This window comes from Xenopus laevis, chromosome 8S (assembly GCF_017654675.1).
Source record: "Xenopus laevis strain J_2021 chromosome 8S, Xenopus_laevis_v10.1, whole genome shotgun sequence".
Taxonomy (NCBI): domain Eukaryota; kingdom Metazoa; phylum Chordata; class Amphibia; order Anura; family Pipidae; genus Xenopus; species Xenopus laevis.
In genome coordinates, this window is record NC_054386.1 from 61,967,472 (window position 1) to 61,995,069 (window position 27,598).

The window sequence follows — 27,598 nt, forward strand, 5'->3', positions numbered from 1 at the left end:
CAGAGATAACACACAATACCACTCAATCATCTTTAATCCTAGCTTATGGCACTGGATACTCTATTTGACTTGCAGATTGCCACCAAGCTTTAAATATTACAGATCTGTAGTATTTGCAGAATGCACAGTATAAAAAGGATATTCCATTTCTGCTTGAAAATCACAGAGTCGATGTGAGAGTTCTAGAAGGTCTTCCTCTTTGTTTTCTTCAAATACTTTTAACTGAATATCAAGCTCTTCATTTTCCTTTTCCTTTAGTTCCTGGAAGAAGCAAAAAGATATGAAATGTAAGCATATCATATTGAAGGAAATTGACAACATCCATGGATTTAAATGTAAATCAGCACAAGTTTAGGATCCGTAACCAATATTACATATTAGCATCACATTCCATAGATGTAAGTGTATTTTTAATTTTACAGGAACATGGGGTATCATTTTCCTTTGCTTACATTGTACCTAACTGGTTTTATTGACTAAAATTACCACACACACATATAATTAAAAGGGAACTCCACAAAAACACAACTTAAGCTTTTTGAAAAGTAAACATAATTTCAAGTATCTTGGCAATATACATCATTTAAAAAATATGCAGACTTTTCATGATTTTTAATGGTTTATGACAGTTTGAAAGCCTAGTCCCCTGCTCTCCTGCTGATCTCTCTGACTACATTGCTGAGCTGGCTGACTACTGTTACTTTGTATCAACAGCCAGTTGTGCTCAGCCTGCATCCTCCAAACCCCACAATTCCCTGCACACATGATTTCATTAAGGAAATGAACATCACAGTGCAATGCATTTTGGGTCATGTAGTTCCTGCATGCTGTCTGTAAGCTGTGGAGTAGTTGTTACAATTTGTAACTTCAGTGTTTTAGTCCATCCTTCCCTGCCGGGATTTCAAATGATGCAGAAAGAGAAGAGCTGTTAAACAGCTGGTTTTGAGCATAGAAAATGGCATTTATTCATACATTTTGAAGAAACAGGTAACTGTGATGGATATATTAGGGGTTTCTGTGTTATGTGGGACTCTTTATCAAATTTTGGTTTGGAAGCTGGAGTTCTCTTTTACATATGAATATCTTAAAGTACCAGTTTACAAAATAATTTGTCATTTTATAAAATAAAAGATTCTATAGGGAGGCGTAGAGCTCTGAGAAGACAAAGTGGTGTGATATATTCACATTAATTGGCTCCATTGTTTACTAATCAAACTGAGATCACACTTTCCCCTTCACCGCCGCATATACCCTGGGAACAAAAGTTTTTGTTCAAGTAGGTTGTTTGGTCGGATGTTAGGATCTGAGTGGGATTAATTAATTAATTTTTTTATTGCTACTAAGCAAGATCCCTTAATACTAAGACCAAATCAATACATAATTAATTTTTAATTGTTTTTAACCCATGAACTGATGCTCTATCCTGTTTTTGAATCAAATGTCATATACTTTTCAGTATATGACCACTGCTGAACATGAATTCTCTAGGGAGCTATTGAGATGAATTTTACAAGGCACTTTATTCACTTTAAGCACTTTATATTTAACTAACCAATGAATTTTTAAAGGGATACTGTCATGGGAAAAACATTTTTTTTCAAAATGAATCAGTTAATAGTGCTGCTCCAGCAGAATTTTGCACTGAAATCCATTTCTCAAAAGAGCAAACAGATTTTTTTATATTCAATTTTGAAATCTGACATGGGGCTAGACATATTGTCAATTTTCCAGCTGCCCAATGTCATGTGACTTGTGCTCTGATAAACTTCAATCACTCTTTACTGCTGTACTGCAAGTTGGAGTGATATCACCCCCCTCCCTTTTTCCCCCCAGCAGCCAAACAAAAGAACAATGGGAAGGTAACCAGATAGCAGCTCCCTAACACAAGATAACAGCTGCCTGGTAAATCTAAGAACAGCACTCAATAGTAAAAACCCATGTCCCACTGAGACACATTCAGTTATATTGAGAAGGAAAAACAGCAGCCTGCCAGAAAGCATTTCTCTCCTAAAGTGCAGGCACACGTCACATGACCAGGGGCAGCTGGGAAATTGACAAAATGTCTAGCCCCATGTCAGATTTCAAAAATGAATATAACAAAATCTGTTTGCTCTTTTGAGAAATGGATTTCAGTGCAGAATTCTGCTGGAGCAGCACTATTAACTGATTCATTTTGAAAAATTTTTTTTTCCCATGACAGTATCCCTTTAAGTATTTATAACTACATTAAGGAGACACACACATGATGAATTGTTGCAATTGACATACAATTCATTTTTTGATGATCACAAATTGATTTTGTAGGTATATAATACATCAATTTAACTTTCTCTAATCATATTACTATCACGATATACTGTATGGATGGTGGGACGCATTATAACTCTTCTGTTAGTTCTCTCTCTGTTTACTTCTACAGGGAGGGGTATGCAATAAAAGGCACTAAATTTGCCCAAGAGCAGTAACTCATAGCAACCAATCAGCAGGTAGCATTTACTGGCTGGCCACCCTTTTTAAAAGCAAACATCTTATTGGTTGCTACAGGATTACTGCTTCCGGGGAAACTTAGTTCTTGTTGAGTAAAACCATCTGCCAACATTAGCTTGCAATGTATTTAAACAACTCTGCAGTAGTGATGGACAAATTTATTCACCAGGCGCCAATTTCAAGAAACCACTGCGAAAATTCGCTGGTGTAAAAAAAATATGGCGCTGGCGTCAAAAATGGATGCCAGCGCCAAAAATGAGACGCTGGCACCGTTTCACAAATTCTTCGCTGTTTTGTGAATTTCATGGGAAATTCGTGAATTTTTCAGCAAAGGGAAATGCCCCAAATTCGACCCATCACTAGTCTACAGTCTATGCATGATAATTTGTAGTGATGAGTAAAACTTTTCAGTATAAATGACTTAAAATGTTGATGCTCATAGATTTTAATGCATGTTGGCTACTTTTCACAGTTTTGCTAATTTCAGGTCAGATTCCCCCTTCACTAATAATTTGCAACTTGTATTATTGGAGAAGAACATGTATGCTAGTTATGACAATATTAATAAGTGTTTACTTTTATAATAAGATGCTCCACCTTCTGCAACTTTCTTCCCTGTGTACCACTTGTCTGTTTGCTGATCCTTATTTGCAGGGCTGGAGTAAGATTAAGCAGCAGAGGTATGTCCTCAAGGTCCTAGCACCGACACACTATTGCACCCTAGACATGTGCCTCTTCTGGCTACCCCCATTTTTGGACCTATTTACAGATGTTAGTTGGGCTGCAGTTTGGATTATCATATATCGCAATGCTTTCTCCAGGAACAAGAAACATGCATTTTGCACAGTAATTCCTTAAAGGAAAACTATACCCCCCAAACAATGTAGGTCTCTATAAAAAGATATTGCATAAAAGAGCTCATATGTAAAACCCTGCTTCATGTAAATAAACCATTTTCATAATAATACACTTTTCTATTAGTATGTGCCATTGGGTAATCATAAATAGAAAATTGCCATTTTAAAAAATAAGGGCCGCCCCCTGGGATCGTAGGATTCACTGTACTCACACACAAACCAAACAAACCATACATGTTAGGTCACATGAGCCAATTAACAGACAGAGTTCTGTCTTTTGCTTCAACACTTCTTCATGTTACAGTTAGTGTTGTAGTATTTCTGGTCAGGTGATCTCTGAGGCAGCACAGATAGAGTCACGAAATGGTGGTTCAAGGCAAGAGATGTAAAAGGGCAATATTTACTTAAATATATATTCCAGTTTGGTGAGATTCTTTAATATGCCACTTAATATGATATGAACTATCTGTTGCTTAAGTGTTCATTTTGGGGGTATAGTTTTCCTTTAATAGATAACATTTATGGTGGGAAGTAATAAAAAGTGCAAAGTTTGCTCAGGTGTATCTTAAAAATTTTGAAATATTCGAGATTGGCCTGAAAAAGATGAGAAACATAAAAAAAAATGTAGATCAGTATAGGTTACCTTTTTTATTAAAACCATTCCTACAACCATTTTTTATTTATAAACAACACTGGACGCCTAACTCTATTTTTTTTTTGTAACATTCACAGCTTAGACTTAGAGAAATAGTTTTCTGCATTTTTTAAAATGTGTGCCTTACATATAAATAATCTTCATTTCACTTAATATATTCACAACCCCCTTTTTCTATATGATCCAATCCTCTATATTCATCAACCTGAGGCAACAGAGCATTATTTATAAACTCCCCGGTGAAACGGGTTTATACTAATGAAGCATCCAATCACTTGAAATCTTATTATGCTTTTTTCTTTTTATTAGATATGTTGTGGTTAATTTTCATAAGAAGATTGATGACATAGAAGTAACAGTTAAATGCTGTCAAAAATGCTGTCATCCACAGCATAATAAATTTTTCAGATTTTTTGTGTTGTGCAATGTAATTATTTATGCTGAAAAAAGAAACTAGTACATCAAGTTTAAACTTTCACTCCCTTTTTTTAACTTGTAGCATAAAGATATGTGCTGAATCTATTACTATTTTGGGATTTGGCTTCCAATATTTTTATGAAGGATTCAGTCCTGAAATTAATCTGAGTGCTCATTTACATATGTAAATTAGGGTAAGGAAGGGTTCAAAAGAATCACGTGTGCGGCAGGTAGGAAAAAAATACAATTGCCTTGTTTATGTGATGAAAAGTCTCATGATTTTAAAAATGTGGTTGGTTCAGCCAGGCACTTGGATTTAGCTGTGTCTGAATCCAAATCCTGCTGAAAAAGGCAGACTCTGGCCAAATGCTGAACAAAATTCAGAATTCAGTGCATCCCTAGTAGTAAATAATATTGAATCTGGAAAACCAATACTTGTATCTATATATATTTCTACATTATAGGACTCAACAGAGAAAACTGGTACAGGTATGGGATCCATTATCCAGTAACCCATTATCCAGAAAGCTCAGAAGTACTGAAAAGTCGTCTCATCTCCCATAGACTTCATTATAATCAAATAATTAAAATTTTTAAAATTGATTTCCTTTTTCTCTATAATAATAAAACAGTAGCATGTGCTTGATCCAAACTAAGATATGATTAATCCTTATTGGAAGCAAAACCAGCCTATTGGGTTTATTTAATGTTTACATGATTTTCTAGTAAATAAGGTATGACGATCCAAATTACGGAAAGATCTGTTATTCGGAAAACCCCAGATTCCGAGCATTCTCGGAAAACAGGTCCCATACCTGTGTCACCAAGGATGAAGAGTTTCAAATGACAAAATAAATGGAAGTGAATCCTGGAAGGCCAGAGTTCATTGTAGACTGCTAATATTTGCAGCATGACATGTTTTATCGTTGTACATCCTTCATCAGGTAGTTAATGCCTGTTGAAGCATCTAAAACACATTTTACTGTGTTTTCTGTTTTCAGCAGCGTGCAATGTGCACTGGCCTTCCAGTGATTTTCTTTAATCTGGATTCCTAACTTATAGTAATCTAACTACAGTAATTGCTGATTAGTTGCTATTGGTAACTGCGTTGAGCCATTTTAAAACCTATGTTAGTAAATCAGCCCCAGGTCACATGCATTAAAAATTAAACTAAACACTGCTTAATCCTTGGTATTTAATCAGGGCTAACTGGTGCTTAATATTAATATATTCTCTCATCACAGCTATAAGTCTATTGTTTGCATGAAAACGAACCACCTGGCTAAATGTAATTACAGAAGGTGATTGCTGAGTTGATATCTGGTGTGCAAAAGATCTCAATGACAAAATCCTTGTCAATGACACAATGAACAGCTTCTTCCCAGAAGTCTTTACTGATTATCATTGACTTATAGGAAGGAAGAATGGTAGCAGCGTTGACCCTGTCATGGTAAAGAATGGTAGGATACATTTTATTGAGCTAAGTTAAAGTAGAAAATCTTTTGCGTTTGAATCTGACAGATCCTTGGCATCTCACTGTCCTAAAATACAATGTCCTGGTGTATTAATAATCTGTTTTTTTACTGTGTTTTTTAAACTTAATCATTTTGTTGTGTACATTTATATATTTTAGATTATAAAAAAGTATATTTCTAATATCCATGGATATATTAAACATACATAATTCTTCTGCAGTGTCTACGGATGTGATTTGATTGGATTCTCCAATGAGGGACAATATGACTGACTACACGAATGTGAATAAACCAAAATATGCAAATTGATAAGACTCCCAGGGCAGAATAACCCACAGCAATACATTTTAGTCAGTATTTGTGGATTAATAAAGTGAATTGTTACTGATAAATAGGTTCCATTTCCCTTTAATGACATTAAGGAGTTGGAAGATTTGCAGTATAACTGAGCATTTATTTTCAAATGACAATAGCAATTAAAACCAAGGCAGAAAAATGAAAACTTCTTTGTTTGTCCTGTAGCAATAATGGAAATGATACATTTGCTTGCTGCTTTTTTTTTGCTTGCCTTGCCTGAATAAAAAAGGCATTTAAGAAACAATTCAAATAGATACTCGGTATGCATAAATATTTGTGATCAGGTGGGCCGGGGAAGCCTCTAATTATTTCCATTATGATGAATCTTTAAAGATGAATGTTTAGTGGATAAAAATCATCCAGCCAAAATGTTACTAACCCCCGAGAGCCTATCTTACAAATATACATGTCAAATAGTCAAACAGCTGCATATTAAGATAATGTCTCTACATATGTATTATTATTATTATACCCAATGGAACCCGCTACTACACAGCATGTGTTGGAGAATAATGTCGATTTAAGACATTCCAGTGGGTGGAGGTGACTAGCAAGGGTAAGCTTTAAAGTATATTGCAGTGCAGTTGCAGGGGGAACAATAAGGGTTAAAGGTTGTTCAATTGATCTGAATTAACATTCCACTTTCTAAATTTTAATGTGAAATCCAATCTTCACATCCCTGACTGTCAGTTTATAAAATGGCAGGATATAGGATATAAGCTTTTCATATGGGGCACTTGCTGAATCGAGCATTTTTCAATTTTACTCGTAGGGGAAATTTCCACTACTGCTCCTTTAATGTTATACAATTACGAGTGCTATTTTAAAGACCCTAAGGAAAGAAAAATCCATGTTCATTTCAATAAACCTATGCAAGATTCAAATATATATTGTTGCTGGATTCAATTGTTTGCATATTTTTTTCCCTGTGCTGCCACTCAACCGTCAGTTATAACAAAGAATATGAAACTCATGCCATTGACGCTTGATGGCGACTTGAAAATGTGGTTAAATTATTTACACACTAATAACAGGGATATTATAGCAAGTACCTAGTTTTCTGCTGTGTTGCAAGAATTCTGAAAGCAATTTAATGTTGTTAAAATAATTTGAAGAAAATGCGGCGCCTGCTTTTGAACTAAGAAACCAAGGGATCTTTTCCATTTTCTTTGCTATCAAACATACTGTATGTAAATGAAGGCTTAACTATTTTCTCAGATAAAGACATCTTTGTTCTAAGTTGTGCTATGAAACAAACACATGGTCATTTCTAAAACCAATAGATGCTGCAGAATAAAGCAAACAACTCTATATTTGGGGCTAAGAAATTTTGCATAGTCAGGGGATACTATGAAATCTTTAGGAAGCAAATCAAAAATGATGTTTCCTGAAACCCATATTATATTTAACTATATGTTGCTAAGGAACTCCTCTTAGACCTAGCTAGGCAGCTGAGCTGACTAACAAAATCTAATGGCTGTTTCCACAAAGATAAGCAAGGGAGTATTTAATCCAGTGTTTCTTTACCCTATATGCTCAAGGGACCCAAACACTATTGGATAATTAGCGTTGTGACCCTAAAATTGATTTATATACCTTTTTTTAGGAGTATTTTTTAATTGAAGCTTTTATTCTGATCATAGAGATCAAAGAACCCCACCATAAACTGCATGGGCTCATATTCCCATAAGTTAAAATGCCTGATCAGTAAAAATTTAAAAACAGAGAACTTATAGTCCGGCATCTTGCCTTAGAGCCATTAAGACTTTCCATCTCTAAGGTTGGAGCTACCATAAACCATGCTGCACCCATCATCCACATCTGCATTTTCAACAGGATATGAAAGCTCAATGATTAAAACTGCTTTCTTGCACCACTAGTGTCCTGAATGTGACTACTCCCTTGGAACTAGTTGCAAACAACTTTTATGTTCCTCTCATGTTTGTGTAGACTTTCAAGTTCTCAGTTTTCTCACTGCTCTACAAAAGCATGCAAGGTGCCTGTTGATCCTGTTCCTAGTGAAAGTATCATATAAATGTGATAAGGTACATGGATTGTAGGCTCCATCTCAGGCAATCTTTGTAAATTGATGTTTAACTTTGTGTCTTTATAGTAATAAAGGGAGACAATAATAAAGGGCAACACAATTCTAGAATGCTTGTAAATAGCCATGCAGCCTCTTGAGGCCACTGAATGACATTTTAGAAAGCACACCCACCTGTAAATAGCTAAACACCGCTGGTTGTACCTCAATGCAGACATTTTTTGATCATTTACATTCTTCTGTTGTGTTCCTTCTTTGAGGGTTGAAATAAAGGTTCACTGCTTCTAATATTAAAACTAATTTACATGGTAGGGTCTATTTCTTCATTTGCAGATAACAATATGATGGAAATATTTTAGACCATTTAATCATTTTATAATCTATCATTATAACTTGTTTAAACACAGTTAATGCAGTGTTACTGCATCAGTTTATTTCAAAGAATGGTTTGTTTGTCACAAGGACTCAGCACGCAACTTAAGTGCTTTCAGAAAACACACACAAACCATTGCACATGAGCAAAAGTGTATATGACACAGAACACATTAAGCATAAATATGTCCCCAAGTTATTCAATTAAGGAAACAGACCATTTTAACAGACTCAGTTTAAATTGTCTTCTCTGTGCACACTAGTAAAACAATAATGTTAAAGGAAAATGTGCAGTGAACTCCAAGTAGCTGCCATGATGATCTCAGCTGGGATTTGACCCGAGGCTTCCAACTGTACTTGCCACATATCTGGTTGAATAAGCTTTAATTTATCCCTTGAGCGTTGGTTCACCAAAAGAATTACATTAGGAAGACAGCTATTTTAATGTTTCTATAAAGCCAGTCTAATTTACTGGAAGGTGACAAAAAATAAAATGAAACAGTTGAACATCAACAAGGAATTTTAACACAGGCTAGACACAGCGCCGGATTTCTTTCGCAGGCGCCCCGAGGCCTCTGGGTCCTAGCACCCAATATTGGCGGGCACCATTGCCCCTCCTAACGCAAGTGTGCTTCATAGCGCTGAGGAACAATGCATTCCCCGTACACTTTAGGATGCAGCTCCTCTAAAATTTCACCGCCCTAGGCCCAAGCCTTTGTGGCCTCGCCACAAATCCGGGCCTGGCTAGACACAGGACATTCTTTATAGTTAGAACCACAAATATAGATGGGTGAAATAGCAGGCTAATAAATAAAATAAAATGCCACCACAACACCCAAGTATCTGTATCAGCAGAATACAATTCTTGTTTCCCAAGACCAGAAACTATATTGAGAAGCAATATGTTTTCAGTTGTTTTTCCTAGGGATAAATGTATATAAATGTATTTTCCCAGAATGTGTTTAACTGCTTTAACAGCTGAATACCACACTGTTCTATGGTATATTCCCTATTATGAATTAATAACTTCCCCCCTCCATAAAAATGGTATTGATTATCCTTAAGCGAGAATATAATTTATCTGCATATATCATTTATTAATACCAGTGGAAACTGCCTTCACAGTTGTGCATAACAGAAGAATCAAAGATATCAACGTTAGCCCTGGTGATGGGCGAACCGCTTAGCCAAAAAATACACTAATTTACAGCAGAATTTGCGAAACAGCGAATTGAAGTCAATGGGAGTCAAAATAATTTTGACATGAGTGTGTCAATTTTTATATACCCGACTATTTGGTCCAAATGCATTAAAGTCATTGGGTGTCCTAATAATTTTGATGAGCGTCAATTTGAATTGTCGCTGCAAATTAGTGTCTGGCGAATTTATTCGCCTATTACTAGTTAGCACATTAGTTACATAAGACTGTTGTTTCCGTGAATGTTTTTTCTACAGGTTCTGCTGGAGACACAGGGTAGATAAGCTATTCCTGAATGTAATTGCTAAAGTCAGGAAGGTAACTTTATAATTCACTGTAAAGCATAATAAGGTTAAATTTGTGATTGAGTTGCATTTCAACTGGATGCAGGTTACATACCGGTAAAATTTGCTTTAATCCACATCTCAAAAATTCATTTCTCAAATGTACCGTATCCTGAAATAAAGTTCTTCAGGGGAGGTGTGAAGTGCATTAATAAATTGCATACAGGATGCCTGAAAAAAAGAAGTAAGCCAATAAATACATATAAGTGGAACATTTAACATAAAGTGTCTTATATATATATATATATATAATGCAAAGATAGACAGCACTCACAAATATTATGCAAAAGCTTGTATTAAAGTGAAAAAAGCATATACATCACCATGTACACATAATGTAGCGACGTTTCGAGCCAATATAGGCTCTTTCTCAAGCCATGTGAACAATGGTTTAAAATCCACCAAATCTATACAGGTTTTTAAAGTCCATCAGAGGAAGTGACATAATGATTCTTCCATATGCCTTGTACAGGGCTGTCACCACACCTGCTGTATAGAGTAATTAGACAGACATTTGTAACATGTATATAATAACACATTGTATATTTCCTTAGTTATATAATGCACTGTCTATCTATCATAAAAACAGATACAGGTTATAATCTTTATTCAATCCATTGGGGTGTAGTGAATTTAGCTTTTTTATCCACCATACCTCTCTTTGCTTAAGCTTCAGTTCACGATCTCCCCCTCTTCTCAGTGGGGGCACTGTCTCTAGTATTGTGAACCTCAGCTGTTCCGCTGTATGCCCTTTCTCTTTAAAATGCTTAGAAAGTGGTAATGCCATATTGCCCGTGTTAATGGTAGATCTATGTTGAGAGATACGTGACTTCACCTTCTGTATTGTCTCTCCAACATAGATCTTCCCACAGGGGCATATTATAGCGTATATCGCATATTGTGAGATACATGTGTAGTATCCCCTCATGTGATATACCTCCCCCGTGTCCGGGTGTTCAAATGACTTCCCCTTTATCACATAGCGACATTGTTTACAATTAAGGCATGGATACATGCCACAATTTCTCACTCCGAGGCCCGTGCTCTTCAATCCTACTCCCTTAGGTACTTGTGTCCTAGTTACTTGTGAGCCAATGGTCCTACCTCTCCTGTAAGATGTAAGGGGGGGCAGCACAAACTCTTCTACCATGGGATATGCCCTACGAAGCAAATACCAATGTTTCACAAGTATTTCATTCACTTTTCTACTGGAATCACCATACTGGGTAACAAAAGTGATCCTTGAGTTCTTCCTCTTCTTTTTCTCTCTACTCTGAGACAGACTCCTCTCCGCCTTATCTAGTACTCGTGTGGGATAACCCCTTTGTTTGAATTTGTTTCTCATCTGTTGTACCTGGGTATCCCTAACCTGTGGGTCACTGACTAATCTCTAAACTCTTGTTAATTTACTAATCGGTATCGCCTCCTTTGTATGTGTAGGGTGAAAACTACTGAAATGCAAAATTTGATTTCGGTCAGTGGTTTGGAAAAAAGTTTAGTCTGTAGTCCCTTCTCCCTATAGACCATTACATACAAGAAAGAGATCTCTCTCTGATTGTGAACTAGAGAAAACTTTATCGACCAGTGAAGTCTATTGAGTCGTTCGTGGAACCACGATAAAGAATCTAGGTCACCCCGCCATAGCACAAAGACATCATCGATGTACCTCCACCATGCACAGCAATGTTCCTGGTAGAGGTCATCTAGATATATGTGCAACTGTTCAAGCCAAACCATAAAGGTATTGGCATATGACGGGGTGACGTTCGATCCCATCGCGGTTCCACGCAACTGTAGATAAAAAACATCCTGAAAGGTAAAGTAATTCATCCTCAATATGATCTCCAATATCTGAAGAAAAAATTCAATTTGCCAAGGAGCAGACAGGTGAAGAGAGGGAACAAGTGATATTCAATATTTCTTCTATTCCATTGACAGATGCACAAACTTTGGTTTTGGGGAAGGGTTTGAATTATTGTGTGGCATCACCTGTGGATCGTTTTCAGATGGATGTGGATCTTTACAGATTCTATCGAACTTTACGTTTGAAGGTGCACTTCTCTACCATGGACATCCAAGTACCGATTACTGGTGAGACTTTTGAACTTACCCCCAAACAATTTGGTCTACGCAGCAAAAGTGGGTTTGTTCCACCTACATCCTACTCAGCTGTAGAGACATATATAAAACATATACAACAAGATCTGGAGTCACTGTATCAGCAGGAGCTTGATTCTCCTAGCATGGTATCGAATATTTCTAAACATGAAAGGGAGGCTTTACATAGTTTAATGGAGGATACCAGGATCACAGTCAAACCCTCTGATAAGGGGGGTGCGATTGTGATCATGGATACTACATATTATGTTAATGAGATTAAAGGACAGTTGGGGGATCGAGAGGTCTATAAAGTCCTGGACAGTGATCCCTTACCCGACATCGTGAAGAGAATAGAGCAGGTGTTAACAACCATGGTTAACAACCAAATAATTTCAGAGGAATTGAAAACATTTCTGACGGTGTCCTTTCCTCGCACACCCACATTGTATACGTTGCCCAAGATCCATAAGGATCCTGTCCATCCGCCGGGCCGACCGATTGTGTCTGGCATTGATTCGGTTTTTTGCCCAATGGCGACTTTATTGGACAGGGTCCTAGGACCTTTGGTTAGAAACACTGTATCCTATGTAAGGGATAGTGGACATTTTTTGGAAAGACTGGATGGTCTGAATATACAGGATGAGGATAATGTTATACTGGCCACATTAGATGTGTCCAGTCTTTATACCTCTATCCCTCACGATGAGGGCATTAGGGCCTGTGAATGGATGTTGCGAGGAAGTGGACAGTATCAGGATGTACAAATTGAATTTTTTCTTCAGATATTGGAGATCATATTGAGGATGAATTACTTTACCTTTCAGGATGTTTTTTATCTACATTTGCGTGGAACCGCGATGGGATCGAACGTCGCTCCGTCATACGCCAATACCTTTATGGTTTGGCTTGAACAGTTGCACATATATCTAGATGACCTCTACCAGGAACATTGCTGTGCATGGTGGAGGTACATCGATGATGTCTTTGTGCTATGGCGGGGTGACCTAGATTCTTTATCGCGGTTCCACGAACGACTCAATAGACTTCACTAGTCGATAAAGTTTTCTCTAGTACACAATCAGAGAGAGATCTCTTTCTTGGATGTAATGGTCTATAGGGAGAAGGGACTACAGACTAAACTTTTTTCCAAACCGACTGACCGGAATCAAATTTTGCATTTCAGTAGTTTTCACCCTACACATACAAAGGAGGCGATACCGATTAGTCAATTAACAAGAGTTTAGAGATTAGTCAGTGACCCACAGGTTAGGGATACCCAGGTACAACAGATGAGAAACAAATTCAAACAAAGGGGTTATCCCACACGAGTACTAGATAAGGCGGAGAGGAGTCTGTCTCAGAGTAGAGAGAAAAAGAAGAGGAAGAACTCAAGGATCACTTTTGTTACCCAGTATGGTGATTCCAGTAGAAAAGTGAATGAAATACTTGTGAAACATTGGTATTTGCTTCATAGGGCATATCCCATGGTGGAAGAGTTTGTGCTGCCCCCCCTTACATCTTACAGGAGAGGTAGGACCATTGGCTCACAAGTAACTAGGACACAAGTACCTAAGGGAGTAGGATTGAAGAGCACGGGCCACGGAGTGAGAAATTGTGGCATGTATCCATGCCTTAATTGTAAACAATGTCGCTATGTGATAAAGGGGAAGTCATTTGAACACCCGGACACGGGGGAGGTATATCACATGAGGGGATACTACACATGTATCTCACAATATGCGATATACGCTATAATATGCCCCTGTGGGAAGATCTATGTTGGAGAGACAATACAGAAGGTGAAGTCACGTATCTCTCAACATAGATCTACCATTAACACGGGCAATATGGCATTACCACTTTCTAAGCATTTTAAAGAGAAAGGGCATACAGCGGAACAGCTGAGGTTCACAATACTAGAGACAGTGCCCCCACTGAGAAGAGGGGGAGATCGTGAACTGAAGCTTAAGCAAAGAGAGGTATGGTGGATAAAAAAGCTAAATTCACTACACCCCAATGGATTGAATAAAGATTATAACCTGTATCTGTTTTTATGATAGATAGACAGTGCATTATATAACTAAGGAAATATACAATGTGTTATTATATACATGTTACAAATGTCTGTCTAATTACTCTATACAGCAGGTGTGGTGACAGCCCTGTACAAGGCATATGGAAGAATCGTTATGTCACTTCCTCTGATGGACTTTAAAAACCTGTATAGATTTGGTGGATTTTAAACCATTGTTCATATGGCTTGAGAAAGAGCCTATATTGGCTCGAAACGTCGCTACATTATGTGTACATGGTGATGTATATGCTTTTTTCACTTTAATACAAGCTTTTGCATAATATTTGTGAGTGCTGTCTATCTTTGCATTTTATATAACGAGGGAAGACCAGAAAAACCTCAATGGGACGTGCACCACAGACAATAAAGGAAGAGAATATAGCGTGAGTGCTGTTACTAACCAATACAAGTGGAATTATATATATATATATATATATATATATATATATATATATATATATATATATATATATATATGTGTGTGTGTGTGTGTGTGTGTGTGCTATGTCACAAGCAAATCACAGTTTAATGAGTTTTACAAGCTTCCCAATGCTCTGATTGGCAGATTTATTCATGGAGAATACAAAAATGAGGCTCTGTAAAAACAATACAAATGAAGTTTTGACATTCAATCAAAAAGAACATCCTGATTGATAAACCCCCTGATCTAAACTTGACTGATTGTTTCTTCCTCCCTCACAACCAAGCTTTCATTGAGATTGCATGGGCTATGCACACATATTAAGACAGTCCATCTTTCACATAAGTCATTAACTGGAATTGTTAAGGTTCCTTCTATGATAGCTTGCATGATATATTGGTTAAAAAGAACCTTAGATATTGTTATCCATCAGAACATGACTTAGCTCCAGACAATGCAGGGCTATGGCTGATATATTGACTATACTGCTTGTTGAAGACTACTTTGGGAAAGTAACTAATAGCTGTGCATTAAGGTTTATTAGAATTTTGGTACAGATATTGAAATAAATCTGCAGAATTGCAAAGCTTATTGTTGAAATGTATAGACCTAATGCAAATAATGATGTGGTTACAATAAAGTAAGGGTATGAGTTATAACAATCACACAAATAAGCAATACAGGGTAAAGCCCTATCCTTTATATATTGTAGCAGGCCTATATTTTTTTTCCATAAATGTAAAACACCTTCTCTAGAGGTTAAAAAGAAAAGAGAGAGAGAGAGAGAGAGAGAGAGAGAGAGAGAGAGAGAGAGAGAGAGAGAGAGAGAGAGAGAGAGAGAGAGAGAGAGAGAGAGAGTGAGTTACTTTGCTTTGGCATTATTCAGTTCACATGACAAAACATGTGATAGCATCCATTGGTGGAAAAGGTGTGACTGATCAGTTTTAATGTTCCATGGTGGACCTTGTTAAGCTTTCTAAGGCAAATTTTTTGATACTGTTTGCTACATTTGTAGGTTGAGTTTAGATGTTGGTTTCCTTTTTTTTTTTAGCAGTCCAAGACCTTTCTGTCTCTTTCATGGGGGGCCTTGTTTATCAAAATTAAAATTGTTCAGATTTTCTGTTTTTTAATAAAAAAAAGTCTGACCAAACTAGAATCCACAATTGGACCTTATTTATTAATAAAAAAAGGGCATGATTTAATCGGATTGGGACAAACAGGAAAAAGTCAAGCAAAAAATTAATTTTCAAAGTTTTTTCCTGAATCGCTCAATTATATCAGGTTTTTTTACGAAAAGCCTGAATTTTTCATATTTTTGCCTGAAAAGTCCAATATAGTTGAATTTTTGGCCAAATTTCAGAGCAGACCACAAAAAATTCCAAATAGGATAGGGAACTCTCCCATTGATTTAAATACAAACTCAGCAGGTCTGAGATGCCGGAATTTTGGATTCTGACTTTTTCCATCCTCAGGGTAAAATAAATCTCAAAATATTTTAGTTTTTTTCCCACTAAAAATTCGGATTTTGAAAAAACTCAAATTTTTTGAGTTTTTGGCATTCTGACTTTGATAAATAACCCCCCCTAAATGTCATCCTCCATGATGACATGCAATCAAGCAACATGGCTGATCTTTAACAATTCCTGTGTAAACTAGGCCTAAATCAGCCCAAAGGCTTGTCTTATACAAAAGGAGAATTGAGGATTAGAAATGCTTATTTTAGAATATATATATATATATATATATATATATATATATATTTGCCTAGGAGGCATGCTGTCTAAATAACTCAACAGTAAACGTAAATATTATTCTAAACCCTCTGTAAAAGTGAGTATGCTCCCTCTAGCTTTTCTTGGTAAGTGGCCCAAACATTACAAAAGCAAGAAAGTTCACAAATAATTTCCAGTGCACCACAGTATGTCCAGTCAATTGTATATCCCCTCAGAATCTACTTGGCATTCTGACTTTGATAATTAACCCCCCATAAATGTCATCCTCCATGATGACATGCCATCAAGCAACATGGCTGATCTTTAACAATTCCTGTGTAAATTAGGCCTAAATCAGCCCAAAGGCTTGAGCTCTTCATGTCTTATACAAAAGGAGAATTGAGGATTAGAAATGCTTTTTTAGAACACAGATGGATTTGCACATGAAAGCAATATATATATATATATATATATATATATATATACATACATACATACATATATATATATATATATATATATATATATATATATATATATATATATATATATATATATATATATATATATATATATATATATATATATATATTGTACAAGCCGGACAGGATTTATAGTGGATGGCAGATATGTATCTCCCGGTTTTTAGGTTCTGAGCCATCTATTTAAGAATGTTCCCTTTAAGAAACACCAGAGGGTTAACCAGCCAGAAGGGGGGCTGGACAGCCAAGGGGTGTTTAAGGGAGTCAGTTGCAGGTGTGCAGTGTGTGAGAGAAGGAGCTGCACAGGAGGGCTGGGCTGTTGGGTTGGAATGGCTATATTTTCAGAGACCTGTGGGGCCTGATAGCCAGGTGGATATTTTCCTGGTGTTTTCCCCACAGACCAAGCCTGGATAGTACCTTTGGGTACTAAAACTTAAAAACACTAAAGTAAGCTATTTTGTTTATTGCTGGACTTTATGTTGCTGAATGAAGCTGTTTTCTTTCTGTTACATTTTGACTGCTGCTGGAAGCTCTTTGTGTTCAAAATAAACGGACTGTTTTTCTTTTCACCTTGGAGTGGCCTGCATTTATGCTAACAATCCCGCTGTGATCCCCCCCAAACTTCACAACATATATATATATATATATATATATATATATATTTGCCTAGGAGGCATGCTGTCTAAATAACTCAACAGTAAACGTAAATATTATTCTAAACCCTCTGTAAAAGTGAGTATGCTCCCTCTAGCTTTTCTTGGTAAGTGGCCCAAATATTACAAAAGCAAGAAAGTTCACAAATAATTTCCAGTGCACCACAGTATGTCCAGTCAATTGTACTGTATATCCCCTCAGAATCTACTTAGATAGACATGAATACAAGGAAAGTTTCCAGTTTAGTTTGAAAGAGACACTTTTTCTGCTTGGGTATACACTTATTTTTGTGGACTCCTTATGTCCCAGGACCTGGCTGTAATCACTGAGCATGTTAATGTGGAAAACAAAAACATTAGTTTTTGTTTCTTTTGATTTCAGTTTTCATTTGTTCTTCTGATTGACATGACAGCATGAATAAGAAAAAAAATGAAATCACCTTAAAATAAAACGATGCCTGTATGTGAAATGGAAGCACAGCATGGTAGCTCTTAGCTGCTGTAAATTGACTGACAGAAGCTGCACACCTCACCTTGCCTTTTGTGGATAGACTGTCACCATGCCCTCCAGCTCCATGTTTTAGCCCATAATTATATTGCTTGTAATGTATGTGATGGACTCAGCAAAAAAAACTAAAGTTGTGTGCTTTTATGGGTCAGGCCAATGTGAAATAAAGCAGCATAGTATCATTGGATACTATAAATTCCTTCACTTTAAATGCCTCTGGAAAGCTTGTGCCAGTTTTGTAGTTATTCTCATATCACCATTCAAACAATATTACAGCTGTGAGAAGGTCGCTAGGGAGATGCAATGTGTTATTGTTTCATTACATTGGTTATCCACCGAATAACTAAATGTTGAAATAGGAATACAACTTGAAAAAAATGCCTGGATAATTTTAGGTCTGCTACAGTGCAGGGCCACCCTTTTTATCAATCTTGATAAAAAATCTGGAGTAAATTTTGGATTAATGTAATAATAAACTGGCCACCTAGAAGCAGATAATTTAGGAAATCAGAAATATAATGAAGGCAGTTTCTAACTGATAAAAGGGGTGGGGTAAAATAGATTAGATGATGCAGGGTGTAAAATAGCTAGATAATAAAGGGGTCATTATTTAATAAGGGACATTTGAAGTAAGAGGGGCTGTGCTCAGGGGTATATAGCAGCTCTGTGTTCAGTTTGCAGTGCTCTTTGGGGAGGACCCAGTATGATAAAGGGGAAGCAGAAAAGCAATGGCACCAACGGGCCTGAGCTTACTGTATGCTTAAGAGAATAATGTACAAAGTTGTAGACATGTGATATGCTATAGCAGCAGGCAGCTAGGGAGCAGAGGTGCAAGATGAGCCACTAGGAATAATGTAATAACAAACAGCTTTTGCAGATCTCTATAATAAAGGCCTTAGGTAGAAATTAGAGATATGTCCCCTAGCGGCATTGAAGCTGAAAGGATAGCAGAGCTATGATGCAGATCTGTTGGTCAGGAGAACCAAAGGAGAGCAAGTTAAATGTGATATTTCAAGTAGATGTTACAGGGGTATCGTGACAGTCCTGCTAGCAGTCACCATGAATCAAGCTCTAACTTCTAGACTCTGTGCAGGAAAGCCACTACAATGCCTACAGGGTACAGTGTTTGGTAACTTACAATAGTAAAAACAATATTTAGCTGCACCTCACTAATGAAATGAAACAGTTCCAATTCAGTTTTATGGAATACACAATTTAAATCATATTAAAATTAGATGTCTTAATATTGGAAAAAAATGGCTTGCAAAAAAGAAACAACAAGCAAATCTAGATCCCAATTTTAACACAAGAGGTCCAAAACTATAGACATAATTTTTCTATGCTCAACACACACAAACCTAATTTCAGTGGCTGGCAAGAGAAGAAAAACCTTTCACTGATATGTTGAACAGTCTCTCATTTAGGCAGCCTCTTGAGTGTTTTTTTAGGAGGAAGAGGAAATACCATGACATTACCTTGACCTCAAAAATCAAATACAATCAGACAATTTGTATGTTTGCTGCTTAACTACTTTCTTCATATTGCTTGTAAAAGATTACAAAACTATTTTTGTCAGATGGCCTTAACCTTTGATAGAAGAGTCAGCTATTCAGTCATTATCTCATCCGCATAAGTGATTCTTGCACTTGACTTTTTCTTTATTGCTAAGATCTATTGCTTAAAAATGCAAGCAACTTTTCCTGCATTAAATAATTTCGGTAACCTTTAATGTTGGTCTCTAACATCGTTTATAAAATTATGTATTGATATTATTCATTACAACAGACTAATGATAAGCCTTGCTTTGATACAGTCTCCAATATACTCACAGATATTTAAGGGACAACATTTTGTATTGCTTTTTGTACCAACTGCTACCATATACTGCAAGATTAATGCTGTTGGGGGGTGTGGATAGAAACTGGAAAAATGGTGCAAGCCCTCTACTTACTACAAGAGGGGATGTGAATCATAATAGAGTGTAGTTTATTGCTTTGGCACAGTGGGAGCTGTGCACAACAAAACTACAAGGTTAGTAGTATGAATGTCAACTTATGGCAGGGACTTTTGGGTTGATCATTTACTACATGGCTTCTGATTGGTGTATGTAAAATGCATGTAGTGGCAGAGTACAATGATTGCAGATGCTTCAAAACATATTACAGTGATATTAAGTAGTCTGTGTAATGAATGATGTACCATGTTTATCTGATCCAAGAACACCAATAATATTTGCACTAGATTGTTTTGTGGCATAATGCACTTTTAATGTACCCTTAATTACATAGTAGGGCACAAATACCAGCATAACTGCAGTGTGCAAAGTGCAATTTAGGATGCATTGCCATGTTTCTACCCACAATGCCAGGAGGGGTGTGCGTATGCCTCAAAGGGGAAGGGACATGTTTGCTTTGAAAATATTCAGTGTATTGTCTTTTCCTGAACTGAAACTCAAGATGTGTAATAATCTTTGGGGGCAAGTACGCCATATGTATTGCCCCCGGCCACTGTGGGAACCCTTATAGGATATTAGGCTCTGTACAATATACTGAAAGAATAGTTGCCTTGGAGAAGTTGCAGTGCAATGTAGGTATAATGTGGAGATTTAGGATGCAACCCAACCAATAACAAGAAATGTGCGTCGGCAAGCCTTCAAACCCTTTTTTCTTTTTTTTTTTAAAAAAAAGCTTATTATTGAAATCTTAACTTTTTAAAAACTTTAATTGAATCTCAGATCTAGAGAAATTTAATGGAATTGTAGTAGCATTCATTCCTTTTATTCTCTTTTATCTCTAAGGCACTGAGGATTTGTTGGTTTTATAGCAAAGTTAGATCTCCTTACAAGACAGTTAAACGTAGTAACTAGACCACAGTCCTCAGTGTTCTGCCTTTCTCCCACGTGTGGTGTCCCAGGGCTTAGAACAACGCAGCTAGTTTCTTCGGGACAACTCCACCTCTATACTATTTTCTAATTTCTAACTTTTATTAATGAATTTCTGACACTTTATTCTTAATTGTTTGATAACATGAACTCACTTTAAAATTATAACTACAGCACTAGCACCTTATTTAATTCATATAAGAACCATGAACTTTTAGATTATTCATCAATTGTGTGTAGATAAATTTTATTGCGAGTCACATCACCTGATTTATAGCACTTGAGCACCTTAATCTTTTTAATTATTTATATATAACACAATCGATTGAAATACCATTAATTGTATGTTGGTGCTAAATTGATTGAGAACTAAGCATATGTTTATAATAGCACAAAGCACTTATATAATTAGATCTCAATTAATTTTAGTAAGGTAGTGTGGGGTTTTACTGCTTTTTCTTGTTTTTAGTATCCCTATTCTGGTTTATATACCTCTACACAGCCTGAAATTGGGTAATACAAATGAGTGAACATTAATTACAAATGAACTATATTTTTGTTTGTAAGCAATAACAAGACATTGTAAAATAACTAGAGACCCGCCAAGACTGCATTAGTGTTTGTATCACTTTAAAGGAACCGTAACATCAAAAAATATGTGTTTTAAAGTCATTCAGAATACAATGTCCTGTTGCTCTGCGCTGGTAAAAATGATCTGTTTATGTTAAAAAACTATTATAGTTTATATAAACAAGCAGCTTCTGTGTAGCCATGGGGCAACCATTCATAAATAGAGAAAAGGCACAGGTTACGTAGTAGCTAAAAAAAGTTCTGTAGAATTAAATTGCATTCTACAAAGTTTTTCTGTTATCTGCTGTGTAACCTGTGCTTTTCCTTCTTTTAAAGCTCTGAATGGCTGCCCCCATGGCTACACAGCAGCTGCTTGTTTATATAAACTATAGTGGTATCTTTTGAAGTAAACAGATCATTTTTTACCAGCACAAACAACAGGGAGTTGTATTTCAATTACTTTAAAACATTTTAATTTTTTTGGTGTTACTGTTACCTTAAAGACGTTAAAGACTGAAAATGGTTACTGCAGTTTCACTTTGTATTCCCTCTGCCACTTGTGCTTTTAAACAAAGCAAGCATTTAAATGGATGAACACAAAAGCAATTTAATCTTCGAGAATACCCTCATTAACACTGGTTAATGTCCCAAGGCAAAGGTGGCCATTTGTAAAACTCTTTAGAAATTCTTGTTGGCTGTGCTAACAACCTATTTCTGAGGAGAAAAAAAATCACTTATAATGATATGTTTAAAACTATAAAACAGATAAACAGCAGTGGGATAGCTAATAACAGAATCACTTATAATGATCCCATACTGTTTACAAATATGCTCAATTTAAGAACATTTCATAGCATGGCTAGTGGTCAGGAAACATATGGTTGTATAGTCAGTAAATTGTATCACTGAAAAGTAAAGGGCATTTTCTTTTCTCTTATAGAGATCCTTCATTAGCAGCTTCAACTCTTCATAAGCCCCCCGGGGGGCAAATTTATTTATGGTCGAATATCGAGGGTTAATTAACCCTCGATATTCGACTGTCGAAGTTAAATCCTTCGACTTCGAATATCGAAGTCGAAGGATTTACCACAATTTGTTCGTTCGAAACGTTCGGTTCGAAGGATTTTAATCCACCGATCGAATGATTTTTCTACAACCAAAAAATGCATGCAAAGCCTATGGGGACCTTCCCCATAGGCTAACATTGACTTCGGTAGGTTTTAGGTGGCGAACTAGGGGGTCAAAGTTTTTTTTTAAAGAGACAGTACTTCGACTATTGAATGGTCGAATAGTCGAACGATTTTTAGTTCGATTCGAAGTCGTAGTTGATGGTCGAAGTAGCCAATTCGATGGTCGAAGTAGCCAAAAAAAACATTCGAAATTCGAAGTTTTTTTTATTCTATTCCTTCAATCGAGCTAAGTAAATTGGCCCCAAGTGTTTCAGAACTGAAAAACTGTATGGATATGTAGCGCACCCGTAGGTGTAGCTTTTGCTGTGTATTAAGGCTATGTGTGACTAGGCCAAACTGCTTGCAGATGTGCCCTGGACCCCCAGTGTACCCGTGCAACTCCCTGCAAATTCCCGGTACCTGGTGTAGGCCGATGCAGCAGAAAATAAATCCAACACGGTTACTGTGCAATCAAACGTAACTGATTTATTGGAAAAGGAAAATAGCATAGGGATCAATCGTGCCATAGCCTCTCCAGACTTAAACGGACAAGTTTTGATGCAAGTGTTACTACACGAACAATGATGAAAGGTAACACACCACTCTCGGAGGATATTCCTCTGGCTCTCACCCTCTCTCACTGGGTGATAACTCCCTCCAGTGGGCAGTCTTAACAGTCAGGAATTTCCCTTGGGGTCTTGTGTCTTGGCTTCGATCTGGACCTCACCTCACCCTTTCTGGGGTCTTGGATCTTGGCACACTATCTAATCCTCAACTCACCCTTGGAACAAGTCCCTAGTGGCCGAAATGCCACGGGGTTCTAACCCCACTATTCCTCCTCGTTGGAGCGATGGCTGCTCACTACACAACCTAACTCACCTTTCACTCCTAGAGTGACTATAACACAGATAAATCCTCACACTAGATGTACCTAATCTATGCAGACCAGGTCCCTGGTCCTATAGTACCTCCCTGGGAGGCGCCCAGGGAAGAAAAGGCCCCGAACCCCTATTCTCCTTTCTATTTATCAACTCCCCTAATGCCCTCTAGTGGTGGCTTACTTTAACTGCTCCACCCAAACCATAGGGTCTCTACAGATATTTATTTGCATGGTGAATATGATTTTTGTATCCAAATTTTTACATTAGAATAATATTATAGTAATAGTGGGGCTCTTTATTGAAGAAGCACATCACACATTATTATTGATATATTTTAGGAGTGGGTGTTATGAACTTTCTGCACCCAAGTCATTACTTACCATTACTGCATGCAGACTAGGACAGCTGCAGCTGCAGTGGGAAATTATAATGTGTACACCTTTAGGTGCTTGGTAATTGTATTAGCATTGGTAGGTGAGTCAAGTGCATGAGTCAAGTGCATGGTTTGGGAAAGTGAGCAACTTTAAGCAGTAGTGTGCCAACTGCATGGTACTCGTGTACTTACTGACACATCAGAAGTCTCTCTACTACAGTTAAGTTCATGCTACTGTTACCTATAAAAAGGAACATTGCAGACTCAACAGATTTCATGTTATCTGCCAAATAACTGTTGGGTTGGTCAAAAATTATAAGATGGTTCCTAGAAGAAACAATGTTACTTATAATGCAACTGATATTTTGCATTGTAAATTCAAAAGTTTTTTGATTATTATTATTATATTTAGTAGTATTAATGACAACTTACTTGGTAATACTTATTTTGAAATCACTTAAATGTAGAGTATGATAAATACCGAGACCTACCTGTAACTGGAAGGCTTCATGGTTCTCCAGTGCTTCCACAATTGGAGCAAAACGTTCTTTGTTATGGATTTCTGCTGCAGTAGTAATAGCTTCCAGAAGTTTTTCCAAGCTAAGAAATATGAAAACATAACCACACTTAATTTCAACTGCAGTTGCTAAAGTATGTCATGCAAATATTGCTTTATATGGGCACAGGTAGATTTCATTCTTTCAGCTTGATCCCAAAGGCAACAGATGTAAAAGACACCACGAAACAGATACATTATATCTGCTTTTTTAGTTGTGGATAGGCCTCTTTATGCTTGAACTGTCTACACAAGCAAAAGATGTGACAGAACAGTGCAAAATCATGGCTTTGAAATTGGCTCCATAGCTTCTGTAAGTCTGATTTTGGTCAACCATCTGCTTGCTGATTCTCAGTGTGCTCTGGGCTAACAGGCTTTCTGGCCTTGCTTGAGAGCTTGCAAACTTTTTGCAAGCTTCAATAAACTTATGGTGCTTAAGGGGACAACTTTGGAGGCTAAACTATATTGTCAGACAACTCATGTATCTCTGGGCTGGCACAAGCAGTGATACATTTCTGACCTTATCATTTGCAAGACTTATTCTACCCCCTAAGTCATACTACATTGGGTCACATATATGTTCTAAGCATTGACGGGTGCAGTGTCGATTCTGCACCTTTCCCTTCTGCCCAACCACATACCTGCTATCCCCCAAATAATACATACACACACCACTGGTTTGGAAAGAGATGGCCTCAGTTGTTTATTTTAACACAGTAATAAGAATAATTACCATGTATAACATTTTAACCTTTTACCAACCGTTTGTATAACAAACCTTTAACCTTTATAACATTATTCCCAAACCTGGGGGAAGGGGAATGGGGATGGGGTGGCTGTACCCCAACTGTCAAAGTTCCTGTTCCATTTCTCCAAAGCCCTAAATCTGGCTGCCTACCTTCCCATGAGGACCCAGGCCTAGCAGACTACTTCCACTCACTATGAAATACCCCCTTTTAACTTCCCCTGGGGGTCCTTGTAAAGGTACCCTCCGCCAACTGCAACTTAAACCACCCATCTACAGGGAGGGAGGGCAGGATGCTGCGTCCTGCTGCCTCCACGCCCCGGCGCCGAATGGTAAGCATTACCGCTGCTCATACAGTAACCGTGAGCCCGGGCCCCTCCAGCCAATCACAGCCTGCAATGAAAAAAGGGGGGGCACCATCAAGACCCTGCTACCCCTATCTGGGTCGTGGGGTCCCATTCTGTTGCTATGCTTTATTTTTCCCCCCACAAAAATATGCTAATGTTAACAATATCACAGAATGATTTTATCCATAAAAAAAACCTCTTTAACATGATGAACAACTCTTATACTATTTATTTTGTTAAATATGGATATAAATCAGGTAATCTGATATTGTTCTATTTACTAATTATAACATGGGAATTTTGTTGCAGAAGATAAGTCAACCTTTATACCGCTAAGTGCATCCAATAATTGTTTTCCCGAAAATATTAATGTTAGGATAAATGAATTAAACACTTCTTTGTGATGTTCATACTTTCATTCTAAATACTCTCTTCCCTCCGCTAAACACACAGCATTTAGATTTTCACTTTCCTTCCTGTGTAAATTATAAAGAACTATGAAGCCAGTGCCTTTCGCAACAATGAAAATTGAAAAGCTTTTTGGAGTAACGCGGGAATATCTAAGTAAACAACAAATGTACTTACATATTGTCCTCTCCAATTATGCAGATGGTAGATAATATCTTTAACATTTCTGTCATCATGTTGGCTTGCGTCAATAGCTCATGCCAGCAAAAGGAGACTTCTGTCTTCACTAAAAATTCTCTGCAATCCATACTGTAAATATACAATATTCACTTTAGCTTAAGCTTAAACCAGAATGGTCTATGGAGCTCATGGATTTGTCTGTCTTTATCAGTTACATGCAAATATATTCAAAAACACATAAAACCACCTTGGAACTATTTTTCCAAGAGAATTCATGATTTCAGAATGATTCTTTGTTTTCCAACATGCCTGTCTAATGTTGTCAAGGGGCCAGATGCTGCTATCAAATTTTATAGTCCCCTATTAATGCAACTACTTCACAGACCTTTTTGTATGGTCATCATCATCATTATGTAAGATGGCCTCAAAACATATAGAGGCACATATGAGTTTTATTATTTCTGATATTGAATCAAGACTATTAGTAATGGTGATCCAGAGTCTAAGTATTCATGTTGGGTGTGATTATCATGACTAATAAACCACTAAATGCCATCTGAATACCAGGCATGGACACATTCATCGGACATATTTAAAAAGCTGTGTAAGGAGTTATCACATAGGAGTAGGAGAGTGGCATTAAAAAAGTAGTTGGCTTGGATAGAGCTATTTATTTATAAATGGGGTTCCTCTCTTAATAGACAGATTTGCTTGATACTTATATATGGTACACACAATGCAGTGCATTTTATTGTAGCACTGGAAAGTGTTTCAGCTTCTAGATGGTATTTGTTAATATCTGGGCTGCTCCAAAAAGATATACACAGTATCTTTCTCTCTCTATTTATATATATTATTTGTATGTCATGTCAGCTATGTGGACCTCTAACCAGTCAAGTCAGCACAAAGATCAGGTGAGTTGAACAAGTGACAGAATCGCAATGAATAAAAGTGATGCTAATGTTTAAGAAAAATGGCTGAACCCATGGGCAGTCCCCTATAGAATGACATCAATTAGAAAAGAGGTACAAACATCTCTGAATAATGAGCTCTCTGGTTGGTTTGTTGTTTTCTCTGCTGCCTGTTAGAATAAATATAGAGAAAGAACCCAATAGAGTTGAATGAAATAAAAAAGCCTCATAGTGTCTGTCATTACTGTGTTAAAATTAGAAGTTGCAGAGTCCTGTCATGTGAAATCAAGACATTTTCATGGGAACAAAAAAACCTCACTTCGTGTTTTCTTCTCTAAACCCTCCACCTACCTTGTTGTTCATAAATGCTTTCAAACACAGAATAAGCTTATGTTGATTCTTCTTGTCAATACTTTTCTGC

At 36.9% G+C, this 27,598-nt stretch overlaps 2 protein-coding genes across 2 annotated transcripts in view; both read right to left on the minus strand.

Moving 5' to 3' along the window:
* Positions 1-8,075, minus strand: part of LOC121393116 (protein diaphanous homolog 2-like) — a 90,191-nt gene extending 82,116 nt beyond the window's left edge. The window contains exons 1-2 of the mRNA XM_041574681.1: positions 7,998-8,075; positions 101-261 (exon numbers count right to left, since the gene is read on the minus strand). Coding sequence (XP_041430615.1) covers positions 101-261; positions 7,998-8,075 — 239 coding nt within the window. The remainder of the gene's footprint in view (positions 1-100; positions 262-7,997) is intronic.
* LOC108704884 (protein diaphanous homolog 2-like) lies at positions 65-27,598 on the minus strand. Its single transcript, XM_041574893.1, has 5 exons — positions 27,529-27,598; positions 26,264-26,395; positions 24,522-24,630; positions 10,262-10,377; positions 65-261 (listed from the first exon to the last, which is right to left on the minus strand). The coding sequence occupies exons 2-4, from the start codon at positions 26,392-26,394 to the stop codon at positions 10,303-10,305; spliced, it is 315 nt and encodes a 104-aa protein (XP_041430827.1). The 5' UTR covers position 26,395; positions 27,529-27,598; the 3' UTR covers positions 65-261; positions 10,262-10,302.